This window comes from Crocuta crocuta, unplaced genomic scaffold, assembly GCF_008692635.1.
Source record: "Crocuta crocuta isolate KB4526 unplaced genomic scaffold, BGI_CrCroc_1.0 scaffold65, whole genome shotgun sequence".
Taxonomy (NCBI): Eukaryota; Metazoa; Chordata; class Mammalia; order Carnivora; family Hyaenidae; genus Crocuta; species Crocuta crocuta.
This window is the reverse complement of record NW_027530683.1, coordinates 3,344,106-3,361,050: the sequence shown is the minus strand read 5'-3', so window position 1 is coordinate 3,361,050 and position 16,945 is coordinate 3,344,106. Positions and strand designations below refer to the sequence as shown.

The 16,945-nt window shown below is 35.2% G+C and overlaps 1 protein-coding gene across 6 annotated transcripts in view; it reads right to left on the bottom strand.

Annotated features, from left to right (window-relative positions):
* The window catches only part of RALGAPA1 (Ral GTPase activating protein catalytic subunit alpha 1), a 259,411-nt gene that overhangs the window by 201,434 nt on the left and 41,032 nt on the right, over window positions 1-16,945 (bottom strand). For all 6 annotated transcript variants that reach the window (XM_077769216.1, XM_077769217.1, XM_077769215.1 and 3 more), the window contains exons 2-6: window positions 16,161-16,271; window positions 15,291-15,340; window positions 11,738-11,795; window positions 3,331-3,374; window positions 1,597-1,774 (exon numbers count right to left, since the gene is read on the bottom strand). In XM_077769216.1, coding sequence (XP_077625342.1) covers window positions 1,597-1,774; window positions 3,331-3,374; window positions 11,738-11,795; window positions 15,291-15,340; window positions 16,161-16,271 — 441 coding nt within the window. The remainder of the gene's footprint in view (window positions 1-1,596; window positions 1,775-3,330; window positions 3,375-11,737; window positions 11,796-15,290; window positions 15,341-16,160; window positions 16,272-16,945) is intronic.

Sequence of the window (16,945 nt, the reverse complement as noted above, 5' to 3'; positions counted from 1 at the left end):
AAAATTCCATAGTATGATGAGTAACAGCAACAATAATGAGCTTATTCATCAATTAAAGGACAGAGTACTCTAGTAATGACTATGCTTACCCTTTAAGGTAGCACTGCATTCAAAAAAGGAAATGCTACTTCCCTTCTCAAAAAGGAAGAATAACATCTTATTTCCTTGATTACAAAAGTCGATGTACAGGGGCACCTGGGTGGCTTAGTCGGTTAAGTGTCCGACTTTCGCTTAGGTCATGATCTCGCGGTTCGTGGGTTCGAGCCCCGCATCGGGCTCTGTGCTGACTGCCGGCTTAGAGCCTGGAGCCTGTTTCAATCTGTGACTCCCTCTCTCTCTGACCCTCCCCTGCTCATGCTGTCTCTGTCTCTCTCTCCTAGAAATAAATAAAACATTAAAAAAAAAAAATTTTTTTTTAAAAAAGTCGATGTACAAAAAAAGAAATCTTTACATTTTTAAAAATTTTCAGACATTCAAAAACACTCATTATAACTGCAAATTCAAGAAAACCAACCAACAACTAGCTTGAATTCTCTTAAATATTTCCTGAGCATCACCTAGTTTAGTACAGACTGATTCCTAAACATTTCTCTGTAAATATTAGCCAAATAATTAAGTTCATAGAAGAAGGTTTTGTTACAGTCCTCTTGGCACAAAGTAGAAATACTCTTGTACTGCAAAATATATCCAAATTAACAAGACGACATATGAGAATTAGAAATAATAAATGTAAAATGACTTATATTAAGTATGCGTTTCTGATGCTTTAAAAAAATTTTTTTTTAATGTTTGTTTATTTTTGAGAGAGAGACAGAGCATGAATGGGGGAGGGGCAGAGAGAGATGGAGATACAGAATCCGAAACAGGCTCCAGGCTCCGAGCTGCTAGCACAGAGCCAGACACAAGGCTTGAACTCACAAACCGTGAGATCATGACCTGAGCTGAAGTCGGACGCTTAACCAACTGAGCCACTCGGGTGCCCCAGTTCTGATGCTTTGATGCCAGAAGATTTGCTGGCCAGGGAGAGAAGAATGGCCCTCCAAGGGCTAGCTGGCTAATTCCCAGAGATCATAAACATGGGAAGGAGAACAAGCCTTCCATGTGCAACCATCCAGTCCAGAGTCCATGCTTCTACTCCTCTTCTATTCCATCCTCACACTCATGACCACTACTCCCCTAACCTAATCACCCAGGTACCTGAGTGACACTGAGGGAAAGCCCCTTTGCACCTGAGCCTGCCAAAATTATTCAAATGAGCCATAGGACTGCTCACACTGCTTCACACATTCTTACCTACAGAAATCACAGTAAGGGCTCTTGCCTATGATACCCTAACCCTGACTGACTCTGGTGCTTCCCCATGTGGCCACCCTCCCTGGTGTGGCATGCCCTCTCCTTCTGGGAACTGTAACTGTTTTTTTTAAATGGCAATCATCTTCTGATCTATAGGCCTCATCATACCTGAAAAATAATAAAACCTACATTTTACATCATGGGCTTGAATTACCCAGCTAATAAACATACAGACATTTTAAAACTACATTAACTACACAAAAAATTTTAACATACTAATGGGTGAGATCTAATGAATCTTACTTTCTTGAAGGTTGAGTGGAGGATTAATGAGATTATCTAAAGTTCGAGGTCCATGTTCAGATTGTAGTGCTGAAAATCCAGGAATTAAGCATGAAAACATCCAAAGCTGTTCTTTGCTACAGTTATTCTGAAGAGCTTGTAACCATAATAAAAAAAGACGAACACCTTCCCGCCTGATCTAAAATAAAATAAAATAAAAACAGTATTTTTACTTGTAATGGAAATATTTTCTTACTTTTAAAGACAAAATTCTCTAGAATTTTATAACATTAGAGAATGTTACTTTGCAAAACAGAAAAAGTAAAGGAAAAGGGAAAGGAAAAAGAAGGAAAGGAGGGAGGGAAGGAAGAAGAGCTATTACATCCATGACATTTATTGAATTCTCATTTTTTGTAAATTTAAATTCATGGATTTGAACAACTACAGAATAAACTTGGCCTCTACTAAAAGCCATCAGGTAATCTTTATTCTATAATTTATTCTATAATTTCCATTTGTAAAAACTCAGAAAATCATCTCTTTCTTTACTTTTTCTTTCCCATCACGACTAGTCTAATACAAGAAGCAAAAAGAAAGAGGGCAATAACTGTTTCTTGCTGTAATGAGTTTGGTAAAAGGAAGAATTGCAATGGGGATCCTCGTGTGCTGCTAAATCAATGTTCTTGTCCTTAAAAGGTTTAGTACTCTCTGTAGTTATGTCATGTAATTATGATTTGCTACTAACCTGCAAAATAGAAATTCTGACCTATTACTACATTCTAAGCACCCAGAACAATACCCATATACAGAAGACAACAAATATTTGAATCAATGCATAAATTCTCTCCCAAGAAGAGAATAGGAAAAAATAGAAAAACATTCAAACTCTGACAAGCAAAACATCAAGTTCTTCACTAACCTAACCTGACTGGTAACTTTGGAAATTGGCCTAGCACAGCTTGGTAAATGGTCACTCTCAAAGCTGTTCAACCAACAGCTGCCAACCTCACAGTTTAGGGAGATAACAAGATAACAATCAGGAAGACTTATTCCTTCATGTTGCTATTCCAAGCTTTGACACCAAACCTACCTACAATATGAAACTTTCATTTAACCTATAATGAGATGCTTTTGGACTAGGTAACTTCTCTTAGAAAAGCACAGTAAGATAATGAAAGAGAAATAAAACCAACTTTTTAATATAGATCCTCTATTTCTCCCTACATCTAAGAATAGTTATAGTAATATAAAGAATAATTTATTGAATGACTACATAATTTTTGTCTTCTGGGATCAGAGAGTAAAGTATTTCCAGTGAATCACTCAATGCAGTGGCAAACAACAGTGTTTCCTTTTTTTGTTTGTTTGTTTATTTATTTAGAGAGAGAGAAAACAAAGGAAGAGGAGAGAGGGGGAGAGAGAGAATTTTAAGCAGGCTCCTCAACGTCAGCACAGAGCCCGATGAGGGGCTCAAACTCATGAACCATGAGATCATAACCTGAGCTAAAACCAAGAGTCAGACATTTAACCAACTGAGCCTCCCCAGGTGCCCCAACAATAGTTTTTCAACAGCCTAACCAACCTAGTACATATTTCACACATACTGGGTATGTTGCTATACTTTAAGTCAATTCACTTCAATTAAGTGAACAATTCAAAATTCTTTAGAAAAAAAGTTGATGCAGGAAAAGTAGAACAGGAGACTATATGCTTTACCCGTTTTTTAAAAGTTACAGAAAAGAAAGACAACTATACCTTCAAGGAATTTCCTGTGTGGAGTAGTTTCTTTAAAATCAATCCTGAAAAGAAAAGATGATTTTAAACATTCATAACACTGTTTAAACATTCATAATAAACACTGTTTCCAAATGTCAGAGTTCTCGGTCAGACTTGAAAACACTTTAAAACAAGTCCTTGGCAACCTCCAAGTTATTCTTGGTGACCCTGATATCCCTCTGGCCATAATCTTGGGACCAGAAAGGAATTTAAAAAGTCACCTTTATAATAAATCGTCTATTGCAATTAAACATGATTTATTCTATCAAAACAAACCCTAAACACAAAACTACATTTAATACAACAATCTCTGAATATCTCTTATTTAAGACTAAGAATATAATTAAGTACTTTCTCCATCACTAATACAAATAAAAAACTATGGTAGAAAATTTCCATTTAGTTAACCACATGAACTTCTATAACTCTAATATTCCCTAACAAACATTTTCATTGTACTAATTTTCTTTTTCAGAATATTCAAATCCATCTTTAATGTGTTTTCTTTTAATTTATGCACTATTTCAATTCTATAATAAAATACTGAAATTACATTAACAACTACCCAGAGACCCACCATTTGGTCTGAACATATCTAACACAGGTCCATGTTTCTTATTATTTCAAATTTTCATTTATTCACATTATCTATGAGGTTTTATCTAATAGGTATCATTGAAGCCTCCTTTGAAACCATGTCAAATTCTCCTTCCTGCCTTCCCAAGAAAAAAAACATTATCCAGATTTCAGTATTGTTTCCAAAAATATTTTTACATTATGAGTATTTATTTATAAACCAATAAAATATTTAGAACTGGTTTACATGTTTAAAACCTATACCAATAACAAGAACTTCTTTCATAGCTATTTTCCCAATATTGTATTTTTGGTTCTTTCTAATAACCTCAAGATTATACACATACAAAACAACCAGACACATACACAAAGATCAAGCCTAGATTTTATTTGGTTAAGTTTCATTTGTCATACAAAAATAAGCTTTAATATTTCAAATAAAACTGTTTTATCTGCAGGTGCATGGGTGGCTTAGCCAGTTAAGCCTCTGACTTCGGCTCAGGTCATGATCTCCCAGTTCATGGGTTCGAGCCCCGCGTCAGGCTCTGTGCTAACAGCTCAGCCCAGAGCCTGCTTTGGATTCTGTGTCTCCCTCTCTTTCTGCCCCTCCCCTGCTTGCACTCTCTCCCTCTCAAAAATAAACATAAAAAATATTTTTTTAAAAATTGTTTTATCTGCAATTCTCTTCCTTATGTTGAGCAAATTCAATTTCTTAAAGCAATACTATGCTATTCTCAGGAATACTGTAATAAACATTCTTGCTCATGATTCCCTGTAAGCATGTGAGTTTCCCCAGGACATATTACCAGGAATGAAATTACTCACTTTCAACTTTACTCAATATTAGAATATTCTCTCCAAAGTAGTTGAGAAATTTAGCAGTACTTACAGTAGTGTATGAGAATGCTATAGTAACATATTTTTGGCAACACAAAATACAGGTGGGGTGCTCTAAAATATATCTTCATAATGTTCTCATTTGATGTTTCTTAGTGACACTAAGCATCTTTTCAGTTCATCGTTCAAGTTCCTGCAAATTGCTTATCATATCATTTGTTCATTTTTCACTTATGTTACTTTGTTTAATATGAGAGTTCCTTATACATACTGGCTACTAATTCTATGTCATTTCTTCGAATTGGAAATATATTCTCCCAAGCAATTCAGCCATGTTTTTATTATTTTTTTCAAATAATGAAAACAAAGCACAACATATTAAAATGTACAGGATATAAGCTAAAACAAAGCTTAGAGGAAAATTTATTGTCTTAAACATCTACATCAAAAAAGAAAAAAGGTATCAAATTAATATCCTAGACTTCCATCATAAGAAAATACAAGTAGGGGTGCCTGGGAGGCTCAGTCAGTTAAGTGGCCGACTTCAGTTCAGATCATGATCTCACAGTTCGTGGGTTCGAGCCCTGCGTCGGGCTCTGTGCTGACAGCTAGCTCAGAGCCTGGAGCTTGTTTCAGATTCTGTGTCTCCCTCTCTCTCTCTGGCCCTCCCCTGCTCACGCTGTCTCTCTCTCTCTCTCAGAAATAAAACATTAAAAAAATTTTTTTTAAAGAAAGAAAATACAAATAGACAAATTAAACCCAAAGCAAGCAAAACGTTTTAAAAATATAAAAGGCTAGAACGAAAACGAATGAAATGGAAAGCAGAAAAAGAAGAGAGAAAAACAACAATACCAGATCTAGCTCTTTGAAATGGTCAACACTGATGACAAATGCCTAGCTACATTGGTCAATAAAATAAGAGGATGCAAATTACACAATTTGGAAATGAAAGAGGGGATATAACTACTAGCCTTATAGGAATGAAAAGAATGATCTCAAGAGAACTTGAACTTGACACCAACAAATTAGATAGCTCAGAAAATACAAATTCCTAGAAAAACACAAATTACACAAAGTAACTAAAAAAGAAATATATAATCTGAATACATATATAACAAGTAAAGAAACTGAATTAACAATTACAAATCCTCTCCTAAAGAAAAGCCCAGGTCCAAATGGCTTTACTTGTGAATTCTACCAAATACTTAAAGAAGAAATAACCGTTCACACTCTTTCAGAAAATGGAAAAAGAGGGAACATTTCCCAATCTATGTATGAAGTCACATAATAAAGCCACATAGAGACATGACAAGAACATTACAGAACAATATCCTCCTAAACACAGAAGTAAAAATCTTTAACAAATTATTAGCAGACTACATTTAGCAATATATCAAAATGACTAAAACTTTAACTAAATGGGATTTATATCAAGATGCAATGATGTTTTAACTCCTGAAAATTAGTAAATTACAAAATATTAATATAATAAATGACAAAACCACCAATGCACTGACAATGATTGCATCAACAGATGCAGAAAAAGCATCTGACAAGATACAATGCCCATTCATGATTTAAAACTTTCAACAAACTGGGAATAGAAGACAACTTCTTCAACTTGATAAACAGCATCTATAAAAACAGCTATCATACATAATGGCTAAAGACTACTTCCACACATCAGGAAAAATGCAAGTGTTTGCTTTCACCACTTTTATTCAACACTGTACTAGAGAAATACTAAATAAAAAGAATGAAAGAAATTAAAGGTACCAGACTGGAAGTAAAAAAGTAAAACTATCTTAAATTATAGTTGACAAGTTCCTATATGTAAAAAATTGAAAGGAATCTACAATAAAACAAGCAGAATAAACAAATTATAATAAACTAGAAACAATATAAATGTCTACGAATTCGTGAGTAGATTAAAAAAACATGATTATATCCATATAATAGAATACTTTACAGATATGAAAAGGAATAACACATGCTATAATGTGGAAAATAAACAAAATTATGCTAAGTGAAAGAAGGCATCTGATGTAAACTACTACAAATTGTACGACTTCATTTATATGAAATGCCAAAAAAAGACAAATTGAGGACAGAAAGCAGATTGGTGGTAGGAAAGGCACTGACTATAAATGAGCTAAATGGAATACTTTAGGGTGAGGCAATGTTCTAAAACTGGACAACAGTGACTTAATATTTATTAAAAAAATCACTAAATTATTTATTTAAATAGATGAATTTTACCTATGTAATTATACTTCAATAAAGCTACTTAAAAAAATCAACTACAGTCACTGATTTATTTTCCTGTATATATAAAAATGAAAGTCAACAGTTTTAGGATTTTTCCAAATAACCAATAAAAATGACCATTTATGTATCTTCTCAAGTTAGGTATTTTTGGAAATATTATTAATCCTGACAATGAGACAGCCTAATGATCTTGTGGAGATTTAAGGCTACAGTCTTTAGGAGATATAATGCTCAGGTTATGATCTCACGGTCCATGAGTTTGAGCCCCGCATCAGGCTCTGTGCTGACAACTCAGAGCCTGGAGCCTGCTTCAGATCCTGTGTCTCCCTCTCTCTCCCTCTCTCTTTCTCTGCCCCTCCCCTGCTCATGCTCTGTCTCTCTCTCTTTCTCAAAAATAAACATCAAAAAAACTTTTTTTAAAGTTTCTTCATAAACAACCTTCAGAGATATTTTTATGATTATGAAACACAAAAACGATTTCACTATTTCACTGAGTACCTTATCATGTGCTTTATTACCAATTCACGTCTCTTCTCTGATATAAAATCTATTCAAATATGTTGTCGATTTTAAAAATTGATGTCTTATCAAGTTGTAAAAGTTCTTTATGTATAATGCATACATCATATCTAGACTCACACTATCTTAAAAGTTTAATTTAAATGTCTTTACTATTTAGTTTTTTGTCTTTTTGTACTACTGAATCAATATCCTTCCTAGATATTCAGAGTTCCTTTAATTTCTGGAACTACTGTTGGGATGGCTTATAGTTTCAAAACCTCACAAAAGATTCCCGCCCCCCTTTTTAAGATAAAACACATTTTACTCATCTAATCATCAGTTAACAGACATTGGGTTATTTTAGGGGTACCTGGGTGGCTCAGTCAGGGAGTGTCAGACTTCGGTTCAGGCCATGATCTCACAATTCCTCAGTTCAAACCACGCGTCAGACTTTGTGCCGAGAGCTCAGAGCCTGGAGCCCGCTTCAGACTCTGTGTCTCCCTCTCTTTGCCCCTCCCTCACTCAAGCTGTCTCTCTCTCTCTCTCTCTCGCTCTTAAAATAAACGTTAAAAATAAACAGACATTGGGTTATTTCTACTTTTTGACTATTATGAAAAATACTATGAATATTAGAATGTAAGTTTCTATGCAGACATATGCTTTCCTTTCTCTTGAGCATCTGGGAATGGAAATGCTAGGTCATGTAGTAACTCTATGTTTAATATTTTGAAGAATGCCAGACTTTTTCAAAGTAGCTGCATCATTTTACATTTCTGCCAACAATGTTCGAGTGTTCCAATTTCTCCACAGCTTCACCAACACTGTTATCTTTCTGCTTATAGTCATTCTTAGAGATGTAAAATGATATCCCCTTTTGGTTGTGATTTGGATTTCCCTGATGACATTGATGCTACACATCTTTTTTTTTTTTAATCTAATTTTATTTAAAACCATTAGTGCAATAATAGTTTCAGGAGTAGAATTTAGTGATTCATCACTAACATATAACACCCAGTGTTCATCCCACTAAGTGCCCTCCTTAATGCCCATCACCCATTTAACCCATTTCCCCCTAGCACCTCCCCTCCAGCAACCCTCAGTTTGTTCTCTGTATTTAAGAGTCTCTTACGGTTTGCCTCCCTCTTTTATCTGCTTTTTCCTTCCCTTCCCTATGTTCATCTGTTTTGTTTCTTAAATTCCACATAAGTGAAATTATATATTTGTCTTTCTCTGACTTATTTCACTTAGCATAATACATTCTATTTCCACCCACATTGTTGCAAAGGGCAAGATTTCATTCTTTGGGTCACCAAGTAATATTCCTCTGTGTGTGTGTGTGTGTGTGTGTGTGTGTGTGTGTGTGTGTGTATGCACGTGCACATGTGTGCACGTGCATGTGCACACGTGTGCCACATCTTCTTTATCCATCCATAAATTAATGGATATTTTGGCTCTTTCCATAATTTGGCTACTGTTGACAGTTCTGCTATAAACATAGGAGTGCATTTGCCCCTCTGAATCAACATTTTTGTATCCTTTGAATAAATACCTAGCAGTGCAATTGCTGGGTTGTAGGTAGCTCTATTTTTAATTTTTTGAGGAACCTGCATACTGTTCTCCAGAGTGGCTGCACCAGTTTGCATTCCCACCAATACAAAATGGGAACCCTTTCTCCGCATCCTGACCAACATCCGTTGTTTCCTGCGTTATTAATTTTAGCCATTCTGATAGGTGTGAGGTAGTAACTCACTATGGTTTTCATTTGTATTTCCCTGATGATGAGTCATGTTGAACATCTTTTCATGCATCTGTTTATCATCTGGATAAGTTGTTCAGAAAAGTGTCTGTTCATGTCTCTTGCCCATTTCTTCACTGGCTTGTTTTTGGGTGTTGAGCTTGATAAGTTCTTTATAGATTTTGGATACTAACCCTTTCTGCCTTTTAGTTTTGTTGATTGTTTCCTTTGTTGTATAGAAGCTTTTTATCTTGATGAGGTGCCAATAGTTCATTTTTCCTTTTGTTTTCCTTGCCTCTAAAGACATGTCTAGTAAGAAGCTGCTGTGGCCAAGGTCAAAGAGATTGTTGCCTATTTTCTCCTCCAGGAGTTTGATGCTTTCCTGTCTTATGTTTAGGTCTTTCATCCATTTTGAGTTTATTTTTATGCAGGGTGTAACAAAGTGGTCCAGCTTCATTCTTCTGTATCTCACTGTCCAGTTTCCCAGCACCATTCGTTGCACATTTTTTCATGTGCTTATTGGCCATGTGAATCTTTTTTTTTTTGTTTTTTTTTTTTTTATCTTGGCAGAGAGAGAGAGAGAGAGAGAGAATCCCAAGCAGGCTGCACTATCAGTGCAGAGCCTGACATGGGGCTTGATCTCACGACTGTAACATCATGTCCTGAGATGAAATCATGAGCTGGATTCTCTACTGAGTAAGCCACCCAGCCTGCCTATTTGCTTGTTTTTGTCTTTGTTTTTTTAATTTTTTTGAACAATTTATTTTTGAGACAGAGTATGAGCTGGGGAGGGGCAGAGAAAGAGGGAGACACAGAATCTGAAACAAGCTCCAGGCTCTGAGCTGTCGGCAGAGCCCAATGTGAGGCTCGAACCCACAGACCGTGAGATCATGACCTGAGCCAAAGGCAGACGCCTAACCGACTGAGCCACCCAGGCACCCATTGTTGTTTTTTTTAAGTTTATTTATTTTGAGAGAGAAAGAGTACATGCATGCGCACACATAGGAGGGGAAGGGGGAGAGGAAGAAAGAGAATCCATGCAGTGCCCCGGCAGGACTTGTTAGATCATGACCTGAGCCAATACCAAGAGTCAGATGTTTAACCAACTGAGCCACCCAGGCACCCACTGCTTGTTTTTAAACTGTGCCCAGAAGAGCTTTCACTTATTGTAACAGATTAAGAAATGTGGGGCCTAGGGGCACTTGGTTGGCTCAGTCAGCTAAGTGTCCAATTCTTGATTCAGCTCAGGTCATGATCTCATGGTTTGTGAGACTGAGCCCCATGTAGGACTCTGAGCAGAGAGCATGGAGCCTGCTTGGGAGTCTCTCCCTTCCTCTTCCTCTTCCTCTACCCCATCCCTGCTCATGTATGCACATGTGTTCTCTCTCGTTCTCTCTCTCTCAAACTTAAGAAAGAGAGAGAAATGAAGGACTTTTTAAAAAATGTTTATTCACTTATTTTGGGAGAGAGTGAGAGAGCGCAAGTAGAGGAGGGGCAGACAGAGAGAGAGACAGAGAAGTCTAAGCACTGCACTGACAGTGCAGAGCCCAACAAGGGGCTCAAACTCACAAACCATGAGATCATGACCTGAGCTGAAATCAAGAGTCAGACGCTTAACTGACTGAGCCACCCAGGCACTCCTATGACTTTCTCTTTTAAGAGAAACAAATACAAGTTTTACAAATTAATATAAGGCTTCTATCATTCTACTTCAACAATGTAGATCTGGTGCCATCCACATATTACCCATGAAAGAAGGGTCATGAGAATCATTAAAATCAAATCTGACATCATTGAGACATCTGAACCAAAGCCAACAATAGCCTATTTAAGGTTCTGTTCCTTTATAATCACAGAGGGGGAGAATGTCTTAAAACAAGGGCTCAAAAGCCCTGTGGTGATACTGTTATTGTTCTAAGATCAGACTCCATGTCAGCAAGCACCTTGGCTTAGTTCCTGGTAACAGAAGGTCTGTGGCCTCCTCTGGCAATAATCCACTATCATGGATTTTCCTCCCCTTTTTTCTTTTCAGCTTCATTCCATGATCTGGAAAGTTCTACTCTAGTCCTTCAAGCAATAAGCTTAACTCCAGTTCCCCCACTAGTTTCTGTGACGCAACCTGCCAGCTGACATTGCTTGCTTTCAAACATGGAGCCCGTGATTCCTACTCTATTTGGCACTTTACATTTCTCTTCCATTCTGATTCTGAGATGTTTATTTTACTGCTGAGCCCACTTTTATATTTTTGGTTTTACAGTTTTATCACCATTGCTAAAGTAAAGGAACAAAGAAATTTAATACGCCTTTTGACTGGTAATCTTTATCTATGTTTTTACCTTATACTCCCAGCAAGTAAAGTCCAGTATTCTTTATATTGTTTTTACTAAACAATAAACTATAAATTCATTTCAAATAATGACCAACCCAGAGCATTATCATTTATGTCAAATACATATTTAAATTACTTACCAATACTATGAAACTGCCATCGTTGATGAATTCTTTCTGGAAGAAGTTGTAAAATTTTCTAAAAATCAGTACGAATAAAACAAAAGAAAAAAATGAAAAGCAAGTAATGAGTCCACATTCTGTGCAATGTGAAAAATTAAACAAAGAGCTTATGATAAGCCTTTAAGAGTTTCTGATGTAAAAGATAGCATCACAAACACAAAACAGTATTTGAACTAATCTGACAGTACTTGTACTGTTTCAGCACTGGTATACTGATCAATATTTGAAAACACCAAAAAAGAACCAACAAGCTATACTAAACCTAGAATAAGACATTAATGAAATTTATCTTTTACAATGATGTGAAAAGTAAATATATTTCTCCTTAGTGATTAAATACTAACTCTATTTCAAAATGATCATTTACTATTCTTAGAATTTCTCTATTATGGATATTAGTGATAAGTTTTAAATTCTTTCAGATATTAGTATTAGTGACATTTCGTCGCTGTGTAGTTCTTCCTCCTATTTTTATAAAAGTAGGGAAAATATTTGAATTCCATAAAAATAAAATCAAATATATGTACTGAGTTGATTTATGTGACCCCAAAAGTATTATATGTTATGATGGTTGTAGGTATAATAACAATATTTAAAAATTCACAATCCCTACATTTAAGCCAACACAGGCTTCTATCAATTCAGAATACTTTTTACATCTAATTCAAAATTTTACCTTTAATTCCCTTTGCCAATTTCTTGTGTGAATTATTTTAGTTCAACAGCTGCCTTACTATGCTGCTAAACTATGCTCTCAGTACTCATCCACTTGCTGAATGGGTTTTGTGTGTGTTTGTTGCTATTGCTGCTCTTATTATTATTTTTACTTAGAAATGCCACTAAATATTCATAAAGGCCAAACCACTAGACACTTTATATAATGATATCTCATTAAACCTCACAACCATCCTAAAAAAAGAGTTTATTAATCTCATTTGAAAAATGAGAACATGGGCTAAGTAATGTGCTTAAGTTAGAAAGTGGAATTAATTCCAGGGGTGCCTGCCTGGCTTAGCTGGTTAAACACCAGCCTTCAGCTCAGGTCATGATCTCATGGTTCGTGAATTCAGCACAGCCTGCTTCAGATTCTGTGTCTCCCTCTCTCTCTCTGCCCCTCCCTGGCTTGTGGTCTGTCTCTGTTTCTCTCTCTCTCAAAAATAATTAAATGTTAAAAAAAAAAACTTTTTTAAATAAATAAATTAAAAAAAGAAAAAAAGAAAGTGGAACTAATTCCAATCTTGATATGCCTAATTCTAAAACGTGTACTTTTACACCAATCTGCCCAAAAGATAGTATGCATGTTTTACATCTCTATCTTCCATTTAATATGATCTTCTTTAGTCCATCTCATATGAGGGGATGATGAGAAATTATAAAGTTCTTCACAGATAATTGCTAGTCCCACATGAGATACACAAACTTCTTTGCCTTTGCCTTTCTCATATCTAGCCAACAACTGTATAATTATATTTACTTTGGTGTGGAAAGAGATATAACTATAAGTTGAAAAGTTTATAAACTACTAAAAAGCATTCCTAAATTATGACTATTAAACTTTAGATCTGACCCCTTACAAAATGTAAATAAGCATGTCTTTTTTAAATGTTTTAACATTTATTCATTTTTGAGAGACAAAGAGAAACAGACCATGAGTGGGGCAGAGAGAGAAAGGGAGATACAGAATCCAAAGCAGGTTCCAGGCTCTGAGTTGTCGGCACAGAGCTTGACACTCATAAACTATGAAATCATGACTTGAGCTGAAGTCAGACAGTTAACCAACTGAACCACCCAGGTGCCCCTATTTTTGCTATAATCTTAACCATATTCTTTATCTGTTTTCTTTGGATTTTAATTTGATCTTCTTTTTGTAGTTTCTAAGTGGAAACTTAGGTAACTGATGTGATGTCATTTTTCCTTCTATCATATTAAGTTTACAACTATAAATTTCCCTCTGAATGCTTGGTTAGCTGCACTACCTAACTTTTGATATGTCTTTTCTATGAGCCATTGATTATTTGGAGTATGTTCAATAATTTCCATGTATTTATGAATTTACAAAATTTCCTTGTTACTAATTTCCTCATTTAATTCCATATTGATTAGAGAACATAATCTAAATGATTTATGCTGATCCTTACATTCTTTCTCAAAACATCTATGTTTTAATATTCCCCTTGTAAATACTTCATGCAAACACCTGGGGAGACAAACACAAGCAAATTCCTAAAGGCTGATTACTGAAAATTAACTGCAGAACAGGTACCAATACCAGTTACTCGCATCTGGAACTCTTAAAAAAACTTTCTATTTTTCTAGTTGTGACTAAATCAATAGCTAAATCAACAGCTAAAAGAGATCTCAGATTGTTCAAATTCTTCTAAACTATACCAAAGTACCCAAAATACAAAACAGTGAATTATTTTATTATCTTTAATTACCAACAGACAAAATAGCTCAAATTTTAGATACTGATTTCCCAATTCTTTACTGTCCTTCAAGTCACAAAATCGAAATCATGGCTTTCTCCAGATTTCTGAATTTTCAATAAAGATCAGAATACTCCTAGCACTACTTGATTTGAAAGACAGAATGAAGAGGCAAGAAGATATTATAAAAGTGAGGGGGGGCACCTGGGTGGCTCAGTCAAGTTAAGCCTCTGACTTCTGCTCAGGTCATGATCTCACCATTCAGGAGTTTGAGCCCTGCATCAGGCTCTGTGCAGACAACTCAGAGCCTGGAGCCTGCTTTAGATCTGTGTCTCCCATTCTTTCTGCCCCTCCCCTGCTTGCACTCTCTTCTCGCTCACTCGCGCTCTCTCTCTCTTCCCCTCAAAAATAAATAATAATTTAAAAAAATAATACAAAATAAAACAAAAGTGAGGGGACCCTTGGGGTGCCCAAGTGGCTCAGTTGTTTAGGCATCCAACTTCAGCTCAGGTCCTGATCTTGCAGTTCGTGGATTCAAATGCTGTGTCAGGCTATGCGCTGACAGCCTGGAGTCTGAAGCCTGCTTCAGAGTCTGTGTGTCTCCCTCTCTCTCTCTGCCCCTCCCCCGTTGACACTCTCTCTCAAAAATAAATAAACATTAAAAATAATAATAAAAAATAAATAAAAGGGAACCCTAATTTTTATCAGGATGCCAAAAATAAAATATAAATTTTAGAGCATCAAATGGTTAATTCCTTCTATTTATTTAACAATAAAGAGTTGTTCCACCTCAATCCAAAGTTAAACAGAAAAATAATTTATAAAACAATTATCTAACAGTATTACCAATTTTGTGGTATCAAATGCATAAAAACATAATTCTATTTCTACCTAAAAATAATACATGTATTTCAAAAAACAATTAAGAATTAAGTCAAGTATATTTTTACGTCAAAAAACATGATTCACTTTTTAGAAAGCATTGCAAATTCAGTCTTTTGCTACATGCTTTATAGTTTCAATATATTACTTTGCATATTCCAGGAATTATTTGAGGGGAAAATAGCTGATGGGCAGATACTCACCTCAAAAATAAAAAGTATAGCATCCAATTCCTCCCTCTGAGACTTGTGACCTAAAATATTTTTACAGAAAAATGTTAAACATTATCATTCTGTCCTGTTACAACCACTTAAAAAGCTTAAAATATTTCAAGCATTAAAGTATTTGTCAGTGACTCTTCAATAAAACGCTTAAAGCATATTCTGTTCAATGTATAAACAATACTGTAGCATCTCTCTACTCTTTTTCAACAATTTAGATTCTACATATTTATATCTTAAAAAAATAATATATTGTGGAGAACTTAGAATAAATTCTGAAAGTGAAAGTATGAGAATGACTGCTCAATTTACACATGCACCTAAGGGCAAAGCAAAGAAGGTAAGGAAACAGGTAAATCAATCTGACCAGGGGTCGCCTGGGTAGCTCAGTCTGCTGAGCATCTGACGTCAGCTCAGGTCATGATCTTACGGTTCATGGGTTCGAGCCATACATCAGGCTCTGTGCTAACAGCCAGCTCAGAGCCTGAAGCCTATTTCAGATTCTGTGTCTCCCTCTCTCTCTGACCTTCCCCTGCTCACGCTGTCTCTCTCTCTCTCTCTCTCTCTCTCAGAAATAAATAAAAAACATTAAAAAAATTTTTTTTCTAAATCAATCTGACCAGGGGAAAAGCAAATCTTCTAAGTCTTCTACAAAAGGAATGAAGATAGTACTACTAACCCAAAGTGTGAGAGACTGTCTAAAAAATGTTTTACAAAAAGAAGTGAAAGAACACTAAAATTCCAATGTCTGAGAGTCTATTTTTAAGTGAATATTTACGACAATTGTCTGAAACATCAACATAAGCCAGAACCAATTTTAACATCTTTTTCTTTTCAATTTTAAGATCTTACCTTTCTGTTTCAGACTAGCTTCGATAGTCACAAAATTCTCAAAGAACACATAATATATATGTGAAAAATGTTGGTCAAAAAACTGTTTTAGATCAATAGACTCTGCATTCTCTGAAAAGGAAAGGAAAACTGTTTTTAGTGAATACATATATGTTAAATCACATTCAGTTAATAGTCACAGTGGCAAGTTTCTTTCAAAAAAGTCAAAGAACTGCTCCTAAAATTCTATCCTATTAAAATATTTGAGATATGCATTGACTTGTATCCCTATTCTCACAATTTAGTTTTTAAAAATTTTAGTTTTAATTTTCAAAACAGGTCAAATCAGGTTATTATAATCTCAGAACGATATATTCAAAACTTATTTTGAATCTTTAGCTAAACCAAAAAAAGAAGTTTTAGTTTCAATTCATAGCTATGCTTCTCCCAACTTATCCCCAAGACAGTTTAAAATCAGTATTTCTAAGAGTAATTATACATCTTATCTAAAATACATTTATTCAGCAAATAGGTACCTAACAACAGGCTTTATAAATAGGCACTTAAGTATTACAAAGCTCAAATACTGATAATATTGCTCTAAAGGAATCTTCAGTATAGTCCAGGGCACACACGTAACTATGCACAATACAAAGTTACACACCGAAAGTGAAGTGACAAAATGGAATGGCAATTTAGAAACACAAAATTATTTTCAAAGCCAAAAGAGGGGTGAAAATAGGGAAAGAAGAAAAGCTTAACAGGACTGTATGAAAAGACTTTTAAAGACAGGCAAAACTTTGAAC